This window comes from Sceloporus undulatus, chromosome 4, assembly GCF_019175285.1.
Source record: "Sceloporus undulatus isolate JIND9_A2432 ecotype Alabama chromosome 4, SceUnd_v1.1, whole genome shotgun sequence".
Lineage (NCBI taxonomy): Eukaryota > Metazoa > Chordata > Lepidosauria > Squamata > Phrynosomatidae > Sceloporus > Sceloporus undulatus.
This window is the reverse complement of record NC_056525.1, coordinates 85,208,451-85,229,724: the sequence shown is the minus strand read 5'-3', so window position 1 is coordinate 85,229,724 and position 21,274 is coordinate 85,208,451. Positions and strand designations below refer to the sequence as shown.

General features: G+C 39.0%; 1 protein-coding gene across 4 annotated transcripts in view; it reads left to right on the top strand.

Annotated features, from left to right (window-relative positions):
* The window catches only part of FYB2 (FYN binding protein 2), a 55,180-nt gene that overhangs the window by 22,681 nt on the left and 11,225 nt on the right, over positions 1 to 21,274 (top strand). For all 4 annotated transcript variants that reach the window (XR_006103552.1, XM_042463749.1, XM_042463751.1 and 1 more), the window contains exons 5-10: positions 6,275 to 6,356; positions 8,064 to 8,184; positions 12,259 to 12,391; positions 12,498 to 12,538; positions 16,435 to 16,504; positions 20,647 to 20,739. Coding sequence is in view for 3 of the 4 variants with exons in the window: in XM_042463749.1 (XP_042319683.1) it covers positions 6,275 to 6,356; positions 8,064 to 8,184; positions 12,259 to 12,391; positions 12,498 to 12,538; positions 16,435 to 16,504; positions 20,647 to 20,739 (540 nt within the window). In the remaining variant the exon portion in view is untranslated. The remainder of the gene's footprint in view (positions 1 to 6,274; positions 6,357 to 8,063; positions 8,185 to 12,258; positions 12,392 to 12,497; positions 12,539 to 16,434; positions 16,505 to 20,646; positions 20,740 to 21,274) is intronic.

Here is a 21,274-nt window from a genome sequence, read left to right as displayed (position 1 = left end):
TGGATTGCGACCACTGCAATGCATTCTCGGTATCCCTAACTATTTGTGCCATAGTGCTAATGAAGTGTGATTGACTTTCACACTATTGCAATCATGCTTCACTCCCACTATCGTGAATACATTCACGGGACTTCCCCGTGAATGGTTTGTTGCCGGAGCATTGCAGGTTACTCACGGGAGAGCTCCTGATTGCACGTGACATCATGTGAAAATCTTTCTCTCAATTGCCCGATTTAGCCAGGATTGTGCTCTTTTCTTCCCTCTTTTTCCACCACATGATAAAGTCCAATGACACTAGTCCAGGGACCTCCACTTTGACTAGCATTGATCTAGGCAGTGCAACCACTTGCCCAGTAGTTTAGACTAGCACAATAGCGCTTTTGTAATCCTGGTAAGAAAATACATGGTGGTGACAATTACCTTAGGAGCTGAATGCCAAGCTATTTGGGGTAGTAAATGCATGTGATGTAAAAACAGTTTCCTTGTTAGATCTCCCTTTTTATTTCACACTGATCTGCTAGCTCTGAAAAGTCTCCAGTTTAAAGTTAATCAACTTCAATAAGAGTCCTGTAAATGTAAAATACTGGCTAGAATCCCAGGGGCCTGTTGTTAGCTATACCTTTTTGCTTTGCCCACCTGCTTCTACCATGCATGATAAAAAGAGGCCCCTCAAAACTGCCTAAAAACAGACATCTATTTGGTGTCATTCAGAGTGAGCCCAAAAGGGAAAACGGCATGTATGTGCACCTCAGTGAGCACATGGAACACCTTCATAATTTATTGGCTTCTGGCCATTATTGCATAGAACATCGTGAAACACTGATGTTTCTTCTGTAAATATGGTTCTTCAAGAAAAACAACACTAATCCTCTGAGTGACCTGACCTTAGATTCCTGAAAACTGAAGCTTGCTTCATTGTGTTTTGCATGGCAACAAAATTTCCTTGCTGCCACACCCAGGTGAGTGATCTTTCTAGAGTTTTACTTATTTCTTGAAAAAACAAATTAAGATACCTAGCAACTGGATTTTCTTTTCCTTTTGAGGTGAAACTGAATTAATATCTGGAGATTCCTGCAAATATGTATGAAATGTCACATTTATTTTTCTCCCTCCATCCTTCTTTTGTATTTTTAATATATTATGTTTTTATATTTTGAAAAAACAATAAAGAAAAGAACTTGGTGCAGAAGGAAATGCTACTGAATATGTTTTATGTATTCCTCAAGATCATGTAGGTTATGAAGCAGTTACACACCCTTTCATCTCTAATTTCTTGGCAGACTTCTGTCTTCTTAATGGTTGCTCACAGCATTTTAGAAGCTCACCCAGCAGTCCAGAGATCCTACTCATTATTACCCTAATAGTTAATGAATGCATATAATTCACCACACTATGGAAGGTTGTTATGTTCTGATACTTTAAGAGACAAGCCAGCACAGGCAGGAACAGTTTCAAATTTTCAGCAGATGCCTATGTTAGTTTGTGTATACCCTCTAACTGTCACCCAAATTTAGCAGGGGTAGTTCCAATTAGTCCTGGGTAGTTCCACTTTTTCAGCTGCTTTTAAAACATCCCAGTTTTTCTCTCCCCCTCTCCTTTCAGTTTATTTCACTTGCTGCTAACTGAGTTCAAAGTGCAAATGTAGCCTGCAGTCAATTAACTCAGAATGGGAGAAAGGTTAATAGATACAAAGAATCTGTCCCTTCCCAGTATGCTCAGGCAAAAGCAAACTGCTGTGTCTTCTCTGGCTTGTGTTTTTTTTCCCTAATAACTTTTGCCATTTTAAACACACTCTGATGTTGGCTGGCCACAAGTGTCTGGGTTTTCATCTGTGAAATGTTGGAGGGCATAAGTTTGGCTTTGCCTAATATCCTCAGGGCCCACAACAGTTTTGAATCCAAGGGGGCCAGTAACCAGGAACAGTTCTAAGTGAAGTCATATTTAACTTTTCACCTGTGGTTTGCCTAGTCAAATGTAATAATAAATAATTGAAATATTTTTTGTGGGGTTTTAGGGCTACGTGGCCATGTTCTGGAAGAATTTATTCCTGACATTTCACCTGCATCTGTGTCTGGCATCTTCAGAGTTGAGATTTTGGAATAAATCTACAGTGCAGTATTATTCTTATATATAATATATGCAACAAGGGTAGCAGAATCCTACCCAATTTGAATAATTTGAGTACTGTGACCTGGGAGAGGTGAATTGAAACAAGGGCTTAAATCTCCTCCTCTGAAATAAAGAGAATTTATTGGCATTTCAGATTAGCTAGCCAGTCTCCAGTGATGATGGTGAATTTCCTGTTTTCTGTTCTGGATGTGTGGCTAAAGAAATGTAGAAGGTGTGCTTACTGTGCACATGATAACATGAGAAAGATGAAAGGAGTACCAAATTTCTGGGTTTCTGAGCTTGTTGTGAAACTCTGGATGGATTTCACCCTCATTCTGTCAAAGAACTACTGCATCCAGAGTAAATCTAGAGCATTATAAAGATTAAAATTAATTTTGTTAGTCAAAATATACTTGTTAATGCTAGGTTAAGGGAGAGAACTTCCAATAGACATAAAAAGCACAGCTTTATAGTCTCCTGAAACATGTTTTCATTTAAAAGTGCCAGAGCGTCTGACCTATACTGAGGTTATCAAAGAAAGACATACTTTACTTTGTGCTAGATTTTGAAATCCTTTAAAATGTTAGTTTGGGGGTGTTCTTATAGGAAATTGTACTGAACAAATTTCCTAACCATCTGCACTGGCCAAATTCAAAAGTTTTATTAGTTGTCCAAGTATGGAGAGGAATGTGATGTACCTGTTTCATGTGCCTTTGGGTCATTTCTGATTTATGGTGACCCTAACGCAAACTAATCACAGGGTTTTCTTGCCTTTCTCTGAGACTGAGGCTGCATCCACATTGCAAAAATAATCAGTTTGTCACCACTTTAATTGCTATGGCTCAGTGCTATGGAATTCTGGGAATTATGGTTTTGTGAGACATCTAGCCTTCTGTGTTAGAGAGCTCTGATGCATTAACAAACTATAAATCCAAGAGTTCAATAGCACTGAGCCATGGTACTAAATGTATTGTTAAATTGGATTATTTCTGCAGTGCAAATGCAGCCTGAGATAATGTGACTTGCCCAGGATTCCCCCAATGGTTTTCCATGGATAAGCAGGGGTTTGAACCCTGGTCTTTCATTGTCCTAGTCCAGTGCTGAAACTACTACACCACACAGGCTCTTGCCTTGTCTCTCTCTGGCTTTTCTTTGTGAATGAAGATTCAGGAAGGACTCATCCCGCACTTTCTACAAGTGCGCTGATGACTAAAAAGGCCAATCCGAGATAACAAGTTCAGTTACAGAAAGCACAGCAGAAAGTCTCCTTGGGTGATGTTTCCAGGTTGTGGTTCTTTCTGCATTGTCATTTTTCTTTGAGACTCTTCACCGTGAGCTTTCAAAAAACGCTGCAGCATCATAGATAGTGCGTCTCCATACCTCCCGATGCGAGGCCGGGGCGGACCATTGTTGGTGATCAGTTTGGCCAAGCCTGAGATGTTGTTTCAGGGAGTCCTTGTATCTCTTCTTTAGAGCGCCCCTCTTACGCTGACCCGTGGTGAGTTCACCATAGAATACTATTTTTGGGAGGTGATGGTCCTTCATCCTGGAAATGTGTCATGCCCAGCACAGCTGCGTCCTCAATAGCATGAAGTTGGATGTATTCTTCAAGCCTGTGCAATGGATTTTTCTGCTGGAGCGCAGCATGCACGGAACTGACCTCACCCTTTAAACCAGAGGTTCATCTGCTGAGGCCTTGACAAGCATGGATGGTGGCAGCGAGGTCCTCGGGTCGTAGGTTTGATTAGAGTTTCCTTCTCTTAGATGGTTGACCTTACAGGGTTAGACGAGCACCATCTGCCCGGGTTTGGGATTAGAGTTTTCCTTCTCCTAGTATGGTTGCCATAAGGCTAGAGAGCCCATCCCGCCCTTTGGTGCTCTTGGTCAGACCCTTTGGTTGTGACCTGTCTGACATGGGAGGCCCTATCGGTGGCTATTATACCACTGCCAGCATAGCTCACAATTTCATTAGGGTACGCGAGCCTCTCACCCATGACAAGGGGGCGTCAGTGGAGAGCATTAATACTAACCCATTGTATATCATGGGCCTAGCAGTTTGCCTTGTATCTCCTTCATAAATTATAAAAATGAACAGGACCTATAAAAGCGATTTTGTAACTTAAATTCAGTGCCACAAATGGTGTTTGAATGTTGATGCAATGAAGGTCAGACTTTTAAAAGCTAAGCACTTGAGTATCAGTACTGAAGGCTGAATGGATGAACAGCTTTTTTAAATTCTCAAGTTCTTTACAGATAATTCATAAAGTGAGGATTGGAAAATTCTTACTTTAAAAACAACACATTTTCCCCATCTCCACCAGCTTTGCTATAGAATGAGGCACAACCTTATTGAACTATGAGTAAATTGTGTCCTCTGATGACAACATAAACAGAAACTGCTATGCAAGGCATTAAGTAATCCAAATGGTGACTCCATCAAGCTTCTATTTCCAAAGAGTCTGCAGAAGTTTTAGAAAACTGCTATATCTGTAAATCCCAATGTTACTTTTGGGGTACTAAGACACTGCAGTAATTATAGCAACATTACTTTTTATTTGAAAATTTGTGGTGAAGAAGGAAACACAAAGACTAGCAACAGTTCTGTGAATGGTAGCTGGAAATGTGTAAGTATATGTGACAATGATATTGCTCTTAACAATTTTGAATTGCTCATAGCTTAGCTCTTGCCAAACTAGTACTGTATTAGTAATTTACCATTAGAAATCACTTTTGGGGTTTATTTCACTTTTTAGTTATGCTATATTTCCTTGCCAAGCACATACAGAAGAGATTGGCATGCAAAATGAGAAGCAGCAAACCCCATCACCAGTTGGATATATTATTAAAAGTTAGCACAATGTGAAAAAAGAAGATGGTTTGAATTATGGTGTGGATGTCATGTATTTGTTTAAAATATTTCTTACCACCACACATTTTTCACTAGAAAATTAGAAACTAGACATATTGAGTGACAACATACCACATTTTCAAAGCACCCTATAGATTACAAGGTAAACTAAAAATCCTTCAGAAGAGGGCCATTTGATTTGTCAATGGACTAAATGCCAGCTGACAGCTTTGGTGCCACTGCAGACAAAGTCCTGTTTGTTTGTCAAATAGGCATCTCCCAAAAAGCAGGAACTGTAGGTAAGATCTAAGTAGATGGAGATATTCCATCTTAAAGAGATTCTTAAGGTATTTTGAATCCATAATGCCTGAGGGTTCACAGATTGGAACCATCATTTTAACTTGTAGGGTCTGCCTAGATTAAAACAAAATTGGTGCCAGTGCAGACACATTTAGATCCAGTTGCAGCTTCAAGCTTCAAAGCCAGTCCTATATAAAGCTTATTGTTGTAGTGCAATTTAGATAACCATTGTAATTCATGCCTTTGTGTTATGTCATTATTCTTTAGGAAAGTTCACACCCAGTACAAGGTACGCTCTAGCTACTGATGCCATTAATTCAGGGACATCCTCAGGTTGCAATGCATCTTCCCACTTGAAGCTCCTTCTGTCTTATCAGCATTACATAGAACCTTGGGGAAGCTGACAAGACAGTCTCATTTAAAAGAATAATGATTTAGGTTTACTTGAAGGATATTGGGGCTTTAATGTAGGCTACTATGACTCCCATAGTGAAATGGAAAGTTTCTACACATACTGTATGTAGACTAAGTTGTACCCCAAGCACAGCTAGCAATTGCTCAAATGGTGAGAAAGTAATTCTGTTAATAAAAGCTGGCAAGAGTCTAGCTTTTATTACGGCCACCTCAGGTTACCATATATTCTTTACCTTTTGATGGTGGTTACCAAAACATGATGGCTTGAACCATGCCATTGGGGAAATATGTGAAAAACAGCACTGAAGTTCAATCACAAAAGTCCAACCAACAGAGAGATGTATGGTATTAAGATACAGGGAGTATGGAAACATGCATGACTTTTTACTATTCCATTTATTTAGAAGTCCTGAGATAAATAACCCCAATAAGGGTCTGTCTGTCCTCTTACCTACCTACCTACCTACCTACAAGATTAGATATATATGTGTTCAGTGGTCTTACTCCAAATATATCTGCACAAATATCTTTTGATAGTTCTTTAGAACCTATAATATGCAAATATTGTAGCATGGCAACTTGTTTATCTGTTTAATGTTTTAGCACTGAAAAAAAGGATACAAAAGAAAGAGGACCACTCTGGAATCATGACATACCGAAACAACATAGTAAAGAAATAGCCAAGGTATATGTAAACAGAAGAAAAATAGTATTACGATTTTCTGTTTGAATATATATATATATATATATATATATATATATATATTGCTAAACATTGTTGTTATGTGCCTTCAAGTCAGCTCTGTAGTTTATCCCATGGGGAAAATTCAGAGGGAAAATCGAGATCTTAAAGAGCCATTATCCCATGATCGCGGGAAGATTTTCACACATATGAATGATTTATTGATGTTTATTACCTGGTTATTCCTGGGATAATGGCATTTTAATTGCAATGTCGTGTGAAAATCTTTCACCCGATCTCATGATTTTTATGGGATAATGGCGCTTTAAACCCCCATTTTCTTCCATGTGATAAAGTCATCTGACTTATGGCAAATGTACCACAGGATTTCTTGGCCAGATTTATTCAGACAAAATTTGTAATTTCATTTCTTTTAGGCTAAGACAGTATGACTTAAGGTTTCCTAGTTGCTTTCCTTGCCAAATCATGGATTTGAAGCATGGTGTCCCAGAATCCTAGTCCAACACTCAAACCAATATACCATACTGACTAATTGGCAGACTTATAGATATAATTCTGAAGATTAGACAGTGAAACTGCTTTGGTTGGTACAGGAGAAATGAAGGCAAGCAAAGAAAGACTGAGGTGCCTTTCAGCTTTTCCCCTTAATATTCTCCTTTTTCACATTCCATTAATATTTTCAACAGTCTGATCTGTGGATAACTTGTCAGTCCTTCATCTGGACCCATGATAATCATCCTCTTTGTCCTATTCAATTTTTGATGGGTGCCAGGAACATATACTGTAAAACAACATAGGAATCAGTAGAACATTTGTATTAAATCACTAGCCCAAGGGGCTTGAAGTTGTATTTCTCCATTTGAGAACTTTAAATTGTTGTGGATTTTTGGTCAGAGCAAATCCCAAGTCTCACATTATTGCTGCCAATTTTTTGAGAAAAGTGTGCAGGATATCCTTTTAATTAGAAATACATGTTAATTAGAAATACCTCATAATTCTTAAAACTTCAACATGAGCTCTGGGGCCTCATCAAACTATAAATCCCAGAATTCTGTAGGATAAGGTCATGACAGTTAAAGTGATGTTAAACTCCTTTAATTCTGCAGTGTGGATACACCTTCAATACAATTCCAGCCTTAAGGGTTTGATATATGAAAAGAATTCAATCCTGTGTTACAGCCTGAAGCTTGCAGTAAAACAAGGATGGCCAAAGTTTGCCCCCCCCAGGATGATTTTTGCATCCCCCCAGTAAAAAAAAGTGTTTTTTGCATTTTTCAAAAAAGCTCTCAAATGCCCCGGGGCCCTGGCCTCTGGCGAGTAAAAACAAACATTTGCAAAACAACCAAAACACAAAAGAGTTGTTTGCTGCAGAATACCCCCCCCCCCAATTCCCTCATCTCCCTCAGAGACTGGGAACAATTTTCCTATTGTTATTATTATTTGCAAGAGCAAGTACAATAGTGGTTGTGGCCTCTACAATCTGGGGGGGGGGTCTAATGTTTGCTCCTAGTTTTCTGCAGTTAACTGTACTGAAGGGATCTAGGTCTGTTCAGTTTCTGGATGAGGGGTCACTGAGTACTCAGTTTAGGCTGTTTTTAGTTATGTGGTAGAAGAAGTTTAAGTCTTTCCTTGTTATAGCCTGAAGTGTTGAAAAGCCTTTAACCTTTATGTTAATATGTTTGCTATTAGATTAGAGATCATGGCACTATCCTCACAAAGCCAAAAATGAATGGAGAACATACAAGTGAGAAGCAGATGCCTCAAGAGGAAACCACACAGTCTTTCCCTGGAACAAGGCTAAGAAAAAATTGTGAGTTTTCTTATTGCTTCTGCTTTACTATTAAGATCAGTGGTGTCTTTATGCCAAGGCAAGCATGTCCCTAAATTCTGTTGAAAAGGCATAAATCCAGATGGCTGAGGAGTTTGTTGCTTTTGATTAGTATATCCAGACTGAAAGTTCTGGTGCAGTTGTAGGATCGCGTATTGAGACATGGTGAAGAAGTCAAGCTATAAATCAGGAAGTTCTTGGTTCAAATAATATCTACCAGAAACTCAGTATGTGGCTTTAGAGAAGGAACACTGTGCCTCAGCCCTGCTGTTGGCAATAAGGGAAAAAATATTAAGGCTTTACATAAAGAATAGTAGTAGACAAATGCAGCACCTGAGCTGTTTTCTGAATTGCAATTTTCACAATCCCCTGTCATTGGTCATGCTGGCTAGAAGTGTTGAGAACTGTGGATCAAAACTATGGGGTTGTTCCCACTACGGTTTAAACCAGATCTTGATCCAGTGTAAATCCTGATGGTTCCCACTTAATTTGAATCCCTGAAGCGATTTGGAAAGGGGGGGGGCATGGTTTTTGCCCATTTAACCCATGTCAAAAAGTCGTTGGTATAATGGGGTGTTTTTGGGGCTGAATCGATTTATTTGAAAATAAATTGTTTCAGGTCAAGTGGGAACCAAGTGGAATCTAATTGGATTTGAATCTGTCTTGGTTCCCACTGGCAGCATGCTCCGTCCTCAGTCCTCCGCCCTCCCGGCCTGCCTCTCTCCTTCCACTTCAGCCTTCCACCTCAGCCTCTCCTCCACGCTTGGTATGGCCAGGAAGGATGGAGGGAGGCATGGCAGGGAAGCTGCAGCTGTCACTTCCTGCACCAATTCTTGAAACCGGTGCAAACATAGTGAGAACTACGCTGTTTGCTGAACTGGTTTCAGGAATTGGTGCAGGAAGCAAATCAAGAGGTAAGTGGGAATGAGACCTATATGGAGCAGGGATGGATAACTGCCACAGATACATTGGGCCTCTGTGGGACCTTTGAGGTCTAAAACATCCCTCCACTAATTTTGTTCACTAATTAAATTTCCTTCCTTTATTTCCATGAGCATGTGAAAAGAGACTTTTAAGGGGTATAGGGGTAATGTTGCCCTAGTCTTGCCTTCTCAACCCATTGTAAACCTAGGAGAGTCTTTTACTTTCAGCAAGGAATTGACCAAGATTAAATTATCTCCTAGGGAGATATGGTAAAAATGGTCCCCATTTTCCATGGGTTTTGTGAGAACATTTTAGATTATCCCCAACCCCAAGAACAGCTTCTTAAAAAAAAAAACCCTAAGGGTTGCTGTAGGCCTCTGTGAGTTGCAGAAATTACTCACCCCTGATGTGGATGGAGCAGAGTAATTTCCTGCTGGGATAGACAATGCAAATCTTCTATAGAACTGTTGTAGAAAAATGTGAAACTCAGCTGAACTTGTGCTTTAAAAAAAATTAAAGAGGTACCATTTGTTTATCTAAGCCATAAGGTTTAGATTATTGAAAATAGAGCAGGACTCTATATATACATGTTTTTGTGGGTATAGTATAATTCTAGAGCTCCTCTGTGCAAAAACCTATCTTGTCGTATACATTAAGTCCTCCTCCTTTGGTTTGGTTCACTGACAAAAGTTTGGATTGAGTCTAATTTTATGTGTATGTTATTTGTGAAACTTCTCAGACAACTTTCTTGTTGCTAATGTAACCTGCTTTGCTTTCAAATACAAAACAGTCTCCCAGTGTGTGAGAGTTAGAAACTGGGCTTGTTTCATGCTGTTACATCTCTACCAAGTATAAACACTACTGTGCTAAAGCTTAACTCAGCTGTTAGATGTATTTGAGTCTCTTAATAAAAATCATTAGTCTTCCTCAGCAGGATTTGCATGGCAGTGGAGAGAACATAGAATGAGATCATTGGCTGTGTAGGGAGGGTTAGACTACTCAAAGGCCATGTGAATCCATGTGAATGCAAAAGACTGGTGTGGAAACCATGCCCTTCCTGTTCTGATTTGGAAGGGACAGTCTGGATTAATCCCTTGTTGTCCTACTTTTTCTTTTTCTTTTTTAAAAATTTTTATTAGTTAAAAAACACCAAACAATCTGATCAATCATTTATCATTTAAAACATCACACTTAACATGCATCTTCCAATTACATAAATTATGATACTTGAGGGTCATAGATATTCCACTGTGTTATATCTTGAGATTTCTCTGGTTCTTTCATCCATTCTTCTTTTCTTTTCTCTTCTCTTCTTTCCTTCCCAGTACCTTCTCCTTAGATAATTCAACTTTCCATAATCCTTCTCCTCCTCCATCTACCAAATCATTTTCCATTCTTCTTACTTACTAACATTTTCCTCCATCCCCTCTCTTACCTTCTACATAACCTGCCTATACCTTTCATTCACATCTCCTTGCAAACTACTTTTTCAACTGCTTTTAAAATATCCTAGCAACTCTCTCCTCCTTCCACTTTCCCTTGTTGTCCTAAACTTGCACCAGTTGTAGAAAACTGAGTTCAAAGTGCAAAAGCAGTTTTCACTAATTTAATTCAGCAAAGGGGAGCTGAGAGGAAGGGCACAATCTTGCCCACCCCATAGGTTCAAGTAAAAGCAAATTGTTGTAGTCTCTCCTAGCTTTTTTGTTCTTCCTTAATGATAACTTTAGCCATCTTGACCACTCTCATGGTCGTTGGTCACACATGTCTCAGTTGTTATCTGTGAAATGTTGGAGGCTATGGAAAAGGGTTTAACAGAATATTTTGTGTGGATGTTTTCATCCAATAGGAATAGTAGGAATCTCTTCTCTTTTTCATCCCTTAAAGTTCCATCCCTTAAAGGCTGTTTTATTCTATTTCAAAACTTGGAAATAAATATGTCTCTAATGATCACCTTATTTATTTATTACAAATGCAGCCCCTGCTGTGTGCCATTCAGACAGGTGGCACTTTTGCTGCTGTTGTTGCTGCTGCTTAAGATCCACACCGTTTTCTCAAAAGTGTTTAAATTTCTTTATATTTCATTACCCATCATACGGAATTATATAAAACTGTATAGACAAATACTAATACACATTTTCCTTTCTGTAGTCATAACACTATCAATAATCAATACAAATCAAACTCTTAAGTGAAAAGAAGCAGCAGAAGAGCAGAGAATCTAGATTTGAAGTATTTCAGTTTAAGTATGTTATATGTCATGTTATAGAGCATAAGAGGTTATTACCATAACACAAAATCAATTCATTTCTTAATCTAATCAAATTTGGGTTAAATACGTATTTGTTGCCCCTCCATTCCTTCCAAATCTCTGAACCATCTACCTTATTGCCAAAATGTTTAATTAATAAATGTTCCTCTTTTATCTCTTTGTCTTCCACAATGTTAAAACTGTCAGGCAAAGTGAACATATGTGTATATTCCTTCTTTATGTAGGTTTAAGGGATACAGAAAAATATGTTAACTTCACTTCATTCTTGGGGTCTCCTTGAGGTTTATGTATTCTCGGTGTTCCCTGTCTGAAACACACTGTTCAGAACAATGTATCATCATCATATATTCTTTTATATGGTTGCTGGCCAGGTTAGTGCTAATTGTATGTTACTTAAACATGATGGCAATGTGTGGGGGGAGAGAGAGAATTCAGCCTGTGCCAAGTTCATCAGCTACATGTTGACTTTGTGGTCAGTAAACTGGTTGTAAACATGATGTTATGTCAGGTGAGAATGACTTTCAAGAGACCACTGCTGGTGCAGATTTTTGAATACAGTCCTGGCAGCAGCCCACTGGAAATAAAGTGGATGATAGCGACTGTAAATGGTGGCTGACTGTTAGAATCATGGAATCATAAGAGTTGGAAGAGACCACGAGGGCCATCCAGTCCAACCCCCTGCCATGTTCTTCAGTAAGTTTTGAGTAGGTATCTACAGAAACCCTGTCAAATTCTTGATGGCTTTCCCTCATATTTGCAGAATTCAGTATTGTTTGTTTGTGCAACACTCTGCTTTGCCACATCATGCATGTATGTCTTCTATCTGAATTCAGGGAAGCTTATAGAAGGTAATTCTGTTACAGTTTCAGATGGTTATGTGTGCCTGGAAAACTTGAGAGCAGATGAAAAGAAAGCAAGCCTGGGTCAAACAGCTCCCAATCCAGTGGAAGCTATGGAAGAAGTGTATGATGATGTGGAAGGACTACAAAGAGACATGTGAGTGCTCTACAGCAGTGAAGCTTCTGCAGGTTGATTTGAACTTCAAACAGTCTCTTTTAAAGCTCATATTTGATGCAACACTTTTGAACATTTTCTGTTGCAGACAAGCCTGTGATGCCTACAGCTCATTCACTTCAGACATTTGTAAGTGTTAAAGTAACATATTTTTTAATAAATAAAATGTGAACAAAATGGACGAAATAGAAGGGGCATATACAAAGCGAGTCCTGGCTCAGTGATAATTGCAGGATCAGCAGGTCAGCTGAAGTGCTAAAACAGATTAAAATGTGTATCTCTTTCAATGGTAAAATGGGAAAGCAATTAATGCTAAGCTTGTTTGTTCTGAAATATATACCCAGGTGTTCATTAAAGGTAAAGGGCATGGCGGCTCAGTAGTTAAGACGTCGGCTCTGACGATTGCAAGGTTGGCAGATTGGCAGTTTGAGACCCAAGTGCTGCATGACAGAGTGAGTTTCAATAACTAGTCCCAACTTCTGCCAACCTAGCAGTTTGAAAGCATATAAAAGTGCAAGTAGATAAATAGGTACCGGTACCACTTTGGTAGGAGGGTGACAGCATTCTGTGTAGTTATGCTGGCCACATGATCACAGAGTTGTCTTTGATAATGCTGGCTCTTCAGCTTAGTAGTGGAGATGAGCGCCATCCCCTACGACACAACTAGACAACCTTGTTAAATGTTTTAGTCCTGTTCTTATAAAGGCCAATCATTATTCCAGTACATTTTGTATATTCTGGAAATATCAGATTTGGTGTCTCTGTCTACAACAGGGATGGGAATAATGAAACTCTGCTGATGTTGTTGGACTGCAGCTCCCAGTAGTCCTTACCACTGGCTAAGGTTGCTGGGGTGTGTTTTCAATAACATTTGGAAAGTCTCAGGCTAGGGAAATGCTATTTAATAACAAGCAACACCTGCTGAAATTCTCTCTCCTGCACACACATTAAAAGGATAGGAAGCATATCCAGTTTTCATTCCAGCAACTCTACCTTCCAACAGTTATATAATAATTTATGTACAATAAGTTCTGAGGTTAGTTTGTAACTTATATTTCTCAAATCTGTATTATCCCTCTGAGTTCTGTGAGGTCCCCAGAGCTTGATTTGGTTTTCTGTTTCAGGCAAATATTTAATGATTATAATGCACTTAATAAGGGAAACTAACTAGATTGAAACCTAATGTAACATAATAGTTGTAGGCATGACCTGTGCATCCTAGGTCACATCTTGATTGAATTCACACTTCTCTCAGCCCTGTTTCATATCTTTAAAATGGGCATGGTAGTCCATCATAAGCACTTTTCAAGAGCTTGGGAAAGTTGTTTCATCATCATCATCCTCATCATCATTGGGAAAGTTGTTTCATCATCATCATCATCATCATCATCATCATCATCATCATCATCTACTTCAGCTCCCAGAATATCCCAGTCAGTAAGGCCACTGGCTGGGATTTATTGTCTGAAAAAATGAATGATTAAAAGGAAAAGTCCTTTCTTTAACTTACTGTATATGTGCAAGGGTAATCTATACATAGTATATTATGACTTAATGATTGACAGAGGAGCTGGGATGTTAGTATCTTATCATTTCATCCTTGCAAGAAAGTACAAATGATTCCTGCAGTGTTCTCCTCACCACAAAAAAATAAAATAAAATAGAAATTAAAATGAGTATTTATCTGCATAGTTATCGCCTGATAATTCACATATCCTGAAATGTTCCAGGAAATTATTTTACACAGAAATATACATGGGTGTTTGTGTTTGCATGAGAGAGAATTGTGGGGTTTTGAACAACAACAACAAAAAATCCCACACTAATTTTTAACAGTTGTTCACAACAAAACCATGTGGCTATTTTGTAAATGTAAGATTGTTGGTGGGGGAGGGGGAGTTGTACAAGGGTTTACTCTGCTTTTTGTACAAGGTTGCTGCATTGTTTGAAAACACAAGAATATGAATCAAGTACTGTGCAAAAATTCTTTCCACTGTCTTATGCTTCCCAACTGAGTGTCCTGAGAGCCAGGAAACCCATTTTGCAGCCAGGAAGTGAGTGACATTAGATATTCTCTCATTCCCTACATGGGATGACCTTGTGAATTTTGGGGTGGCATCACAGTAACAAGGACTGTAGTACACATATGCAACAGAAACAATTGGGAAAGAAATCTTTTTAAACTAAAACTTTCAGATAACTGCATAAAAAGATTCCCATTTATTGAACAAGATCTGGGCCAGTAAGTCACCCAAGGTCACTCAGTAACCTTGTGGCTGAGCAGAGATAGTTACTTGCTTATCTTTTACTAGAACCAGCCATAGTTAAAATAAAATGTCCAAGGGACATCATTGTACTGTCAAAGGAAAAAATGATTCTTTTATGAGAAACTGATTTGCTCATAATAATACTTAATAGGAGCAATTTTCTGTGCAATGGCTAAAGTCTTGGTCATACCTGGCTTTTAATGTACTTTTATGTCAATGTTTTATTGAAGGAACAGAATAGTTTTCAGTCTGCTGTTCTGGTTCAGTTATTTTTATAGACTCTTTGTCAAGGGATATATGGACTGTGTAGCATTAGCAAAACTTATTAAAATAGGTTAGTATTTTTAAGAAACTAGTTAAAGTACCACATAGGCATAGCTCATTTAACATGTCTTCATGTAAAAGTTTATAGATTGAATAATTCAGTGCTTATTGACCATCCAAATGTTCTTAAGTTTTATTTGGGTATAACATGTGGATTTTTCTCCTTGTATCGTGTTGGGAATTTGCAATTGATCTGATTTTTCCTTCCCTTTTTCTTATGTCCCTGGTTATCATGTCTTTTTTATCTGTTTGTCAGACATTAGAGTCATCTGACCTGCAGGCCACAGTCCCAGCCATCTGGGTACAAAAAGGACAAAAATATGTAGGTGCCTCTGACACCTTATTTTGCTCCTCACCCAACAGTATTATGATACTGAAAATGGACCTCTGACTACTTTCAGTTTTGGTTTACTTTGTCCCCTTCCCCCAGTTTTCTGGGATTCAGTGTAACCTGTAGTGCAGTCCAGGGTGGGCATGGGCCCTCTGATTCCTGGAGCTAGCCTAAACCTGGTCTATATCTGCACAGTCAACAGAAATACCGACGTCTTGAAAGGAAAATGGTTTTTAGTGTCTAACTGCATTCTTCTGGGATCCAGAAGAGATTCCTCTGAAGATCAGTTTGATGCCTTAAAGAATGCCCTTTATAGCTGTCTTTTCAAAAGTGGTTTGTGGGGTACATCTAATGTAACAATTGTCATTGCTAGGTATCTAAATGTCTTCTCTGAGCATCTAACTGCATCTTAATTCCCCTGGAACTCCAGGTTCTTAAGAATGGTTTGTTATGTTTCTTTAATAATTTTCTCTGCTTGTTGCTTTGATCACATCATTCCTTTATTATTAACCTTTCACTGGCTTCCCCCATTCCTTGTAGAATCCAATATAAACTTATTTTGCCGACCTTCAAATCCCTCCATGGTTTGACACCTTCTTATCTGGCTGCACATGTTCTTCCGTATCATCCAGGCCATGCTTTGAGATCTAGTAATGTTGGCTGTTGACACAGCAGATGTTTTCCTCTTCCTCCGCCCAGATCCTCCCTTTTTCCCTTGCTGCTCCCTATTCATGGAATCTCCTTCCCCTACATCTCCAGACTGCCACCTCTTTAGCCAGTTTTTAGTCTGCTCTTCTGATTCAGTTATTTTAGTAGACTCTTTGTTTCTCTAAACGTTTTGTTTAGAGCAGTGTTCCACCTCACAACTTGATTCAATGATTATTACATATTTGTTATTACATATCTGTCTTTTGCCATATTTTAAGATATGCTTTAATGTTCTTATTCTTCTGTTTAGATTGTACAACTTAGACAGGTTTTTATTTTATTGCATTTTGTATACACACTATGTACAGCAGTGCAAATTTACAGTGTTTTATAAATAAAGTTTAATAATAATAATAATAATAATAATGTAAAGATAATTATTTCTGTGGATTAAGTTGCAGATGAAAGTAATGAAGAAACCTATGAGGATATTCAGAGTGAAGATTACAGTTCAACCAAGTCAGAGTAAGTGTTATGTCTTACTAATATCTATAAATAAGTTACCTTTTCATTGACTAGCCTTTGCCTTTTTACCTATAATGGGAACATTGAACTTTTCCAGTGTGTGTAGGCATGCTAGCTGCGAGGATTCTGGGCTTTTCCCTGTAGGCACACAGAAAAGAAATCGTGGCCTACTTTGTCTCCTTGGTGATATGGCAATGATGATATGTCATCTCCATACAGCAGCATTACTCAAGCTATTTGGTGTGGTTGTTATATTGTGTGCCTTCAAGGCAATTCTGACCTAGTTAACTTGTCCCAGGGTTTTCTTGGAAGAGTTGTTCAAAAGGTGTTTGCTTAGGCCTTCCTCTCAGGCTACCAGATTGTGACTTAACAGGGTCACCCTTGGGTTTTCATGGCTGAGCAGGGATATGAACCTTGTTGTAGTCTTAACACTCAAACCACCACACCATACTGTCTCTCACCTGGTGTGGTAGAATAGCATTTGTCCTAATGTGCCAGGGACTAGTTTCATATTTGTGCCATATTATCACATTTGAATAATTTTCTGGAAAGTTGCCATGGACTAGCAGTTAATAGCTCATAGACCTGCACTAGTCTTGGAACCACAACTCAATGGTATGCAGGTAAGATTGCCTTCTAAAGATGAGAGAAAGGCATGACACAGATGGGGAAATGGTGCAATATAAATTAAATGTGTAAATTGTGGTGCATGTACTTCTTAGAATGCAACATATGAAATGGCCTCAGAGAAGAAAACTTGTTATCTGAACTCTGGTTTCTACTGCATTGTCACATGAGTTATGTGCTCCTATGTAGCCTGGACTCTGGAGAACAGGACTTGAATCCCAGCATGGGCATGGAAACCCACTGGGTGACATTGGAAAAGTCACACTCTCTCAACCTCAGAGGATGGCAATACTTGAAGGGATGTCATATTGAGGAGGGAGCTAGCTTGTTTTCTGCTGCTCCAGAGACTAGGACCTGGAACAATGGATGCAAGGTACAGGAAAAGAGATTCCACCTCAACATTAGGAGGAACTTCCCGACAGTAAAGGCTGTTTGATAGTGGAACAAACTTCCTCAGAGTGTAATGGCATCTCCTTCCTTAGAGATTTTTAAACAGAGGCTGGATGGCCATCTGTTGGGGATGCTTTGATTTAGATTTCCTGCATGGCAGGGGGTTGGACTGGATGGCCCTTGCAGGCTCTTCCAACTCTATGATTCTATGACAAACCTCCTCTGAACAAATCTTGCCAAGAAAACCCCTTGATAGGGTCGCCATAAGTTGAAAATGATTTGAAGGCACACAGCAACATGTAGTTTGGGTTCAGCACATAATCAATAAATGTAACAACAGATTCATTGAGCAAATTAATTTTGTGAAAGTATCAGAAGTTCAAAAGAAACTAGGGTTGCCACACTACAGAAATAAAGCAGTTTGACACTACTTTAACTTCCATGACTCACTGCTATGGAATTTTGGGATTTTCCCCATCAAACTACAAATCTCAACATTCCATAGCCTTGAGCCATGGAAATGAAATTGTTCTCAAACTGCTTTATTTCTGCAGTGTGACAGCAGCCTATGTCACTGTGTTGGCTCGTAGAACTGCACTATGAAGTATCTTTATACTCTGTTCCTAGTGTGATGGCCTAAGAGAGTAGTACTGGGGAGCCCTGGTGATGCAGTGGTTAAATGCTGGTACTGCATCCACAACGTTGTGAGTTTGATCCCAGAGGGCTTCGGGTTGGCTCAATCTTTCATCTTTTCGTAGTTTGGTAAATGAGTACCCAGCTTGTTGTGGGCAGCTGGCTTACAGATTGTAAACTATTCAGAGTATGCTGAGTTCACTATTAAACAGTTTAGAAATGTTAATGCTTTTGCTATCACTACTGCTCTTGCACATACACTCTTCAACCTGGCATCAAATCTGGCTGCTTCGTCAAAGCTGGCTCCTATTAATGAGAGTAGTGCCTCAAGCCTGCTTAGCAAGCATGCTCCACAGTCTGTTAGTGCCCCTACTGTGTAGAACAGTGATGGCGAACCTGTGGCACGCGTGCCAGAGGTGGCACTCAGAGCCCTCTCTGTGGGCACATGCACCATCATCCCAACACAGACTTCACTAGAGTTTGTCATTAGAAATCCAGAGAGACATGGCACTTTGCAGTAAATAAATGGGTTGCAGTTTGGGCACTCGGTCTCTAAAAGGTTCTCCACCACTGGTGTAGAAGAAGAGGCCAGGACTCCATATATATGTCATTTGGGGTGTGTGTGTGTTATATCAGCCTTTGTGATAGATGGGAACTGTTTTTTCTCCTTGACAATACAAGTACCAGTATTTAGCATAAGAATTCTTTGCTGGGTTACAGAGACAGATCATTTTATTCAGAGCTTGGCAACAATTCATTAAAAATTCAGCTGCTGAATTTATTTTGCTCTGATTTATTTATTTTTAAATACAGCAGTTGTTAAATAGCACTGATACTCCTTTTGAATAATGATTAATGTTTTACATTACTTTAAGTCATTATTGGCCATTTTAAAATTATATTTAAATTATATTTACATTTAATGACTTAATGATTCAGCAAATTAATTTTATAAAATTCTCTTGACATGGGCACTTTAACCAATTAATTAATTTATAATGGTTTAACATTAACATGTTAGTACTAACCCTTAACATTTTCAAGCTCTGATTTCAGTCTATCATAGATGATGATACATATGCTCCAACTGTCCCAATTTTGCAGGGACTCTCCCAATTTATCCTTTATGATCTCAATTTTTCAGCTGCTTTTTCTTTCTTCCTACTTTTCCCCTCTGTCCCCAGCTTACTTCAGTTGTTCAAAACTGCTTTCAAAATGGAGAAGTAATTTGCATAGTTAACTCATTACGGGGAAGAGTAGAGTAGAGTGTGGAGTCTTGTTCTTCCCAGTAGGCTCATACAAAAGCAAACTGCTGCAGTATCTCTTGTGCTGAGTGCTGAGCCATCAATAGTCCCCCCCCCCCCCCCATTTTGAAAATAATCTGATGTCACTTGGCCACATGTAGCCTGTTTTCATCTGTGAAATGTTGGAGGGCATGAGGATAGAAGGATCAGCAGCACCAACAGTGATGAGTTACATGCTTCCTGGGTAGTTCACAAGGAAAACAAAATAGAAATACCACACTTATTGTAAACTTGATAGATGATTAACCTGATGTTTGCTCTAAGGCTCAGGAGCCTGAAAAATTTTGTCAAGGAAAGTCCTTTTATCCTGGAGGCCTTCAGGAGTCACATCGGAACCAACAGAATATTGTCCATAGCAGGGAACTAGGAAGTCACCACTAGCTTTAAAGTGATATGATGTGGCCACGGGGGGTGGGGGGCGTGGGGTGGGGGGCTTGGCTCTGAATGTTCTGTATGTATCCAGCCCTGAGTCAGGCCATTGGCTTTCCTTTTGTGGCCATTATTAGTGTGTTGAGATTTATTGCTTTGGCTGTCAAGTTCATCACTTTGGGTGCTTTGAATGCTGTTTTCCCAACTTAGTTTATGCTTCACTTTCTGCCTTGACTTTCATTTTGTGTAGCATTGATATTTGCTCTGAACACCATTGGGCAGAAAGACAGGATTGTCTTGTAAAAAGTAGCCATTTTTTCTTAGTTGGTAGTGCTTCATACTCAAAAATTATTTGCCTCTGAACATGGATGTTCCATTTACAGCTATACACCATGGTGCTTTTTAAAGTCCTATTAAGGCTGCATCCACACTGCAGAAATAATCCAGTTTGACACCACTTTAACTGCCACAGCTCAGTGCTGTGGAATTCTGGGGACTGTAGTTTGTTGTGGCACCAGAGCTCTACTCATCATAGCAAACTACAATCCCAGAATCCCATAGCACTGAGCTGCAACAGTTAAAGTGGTGTCAAACCGGATTATTTCTGTAGCACGGACAGAGCCTACATTAGTAATAATGATTATATCCAATGGTACTGAATTCTAGAAGTCACCTATGTGCCATGTTTAGATTTGTTTCCTTTTCCCAGCCCTAGCCATTTTGCCAATCAGCTCCACTTTCATAAATGAAGAAAAGGTGAATGTCCATAACTTCCAGTTCTTGATTGTAATTTGATCCTCTTTATTTTTCTTTATCAAGGGACAGCAAAGGAGAAAAAGCAAAGAGGCTTGGAAAATTTTTCAGGAAAGGAAAATTCAAAATAAAAAATGCACATTTGAAGGAAAATTTCCGGTACGTAATTTCTGTGGACAGCTGCTGATTAAATTATAAAGGTACTCTATTAGCTAACTGTATCAAACAGTTCAAGTTTTGAAATGCTGGCTTACTGTAGTCCAGGTAACAATATTGAGTAGATTATGAATTCCCATCTTCTGCAAAATGCTAGTATATGAATGGTAGATACCACACAATGATATAAATAGCAATGGATGAAACTTCCAGTTGGCCAAAACTACCATCCTAACCAGGAGCTAACTTTCACCCCATTCACTTGAATAGAAAGAATGGGGGTGCAAATAGGATATATTAGAGAATCAGAAGAAACAGTGGAGCTTTATTAAAGAGAAAGGAATGGGAAGGTGAACAAGTATAGATGAGAGGGTGGAAAATGCTGGGATAAAAGTATGAGTGGGATTTGAACAACGCCTTGCTCATGTTTAGTTAAATGGTGGATTTCCCCCCCCCCCCCCACTTCTCTTTTAAAAAAACCTATTTCCTGTATGGTTGGTTTATTGTAGAAGCGAATTATCTATATTAACAGTACTGG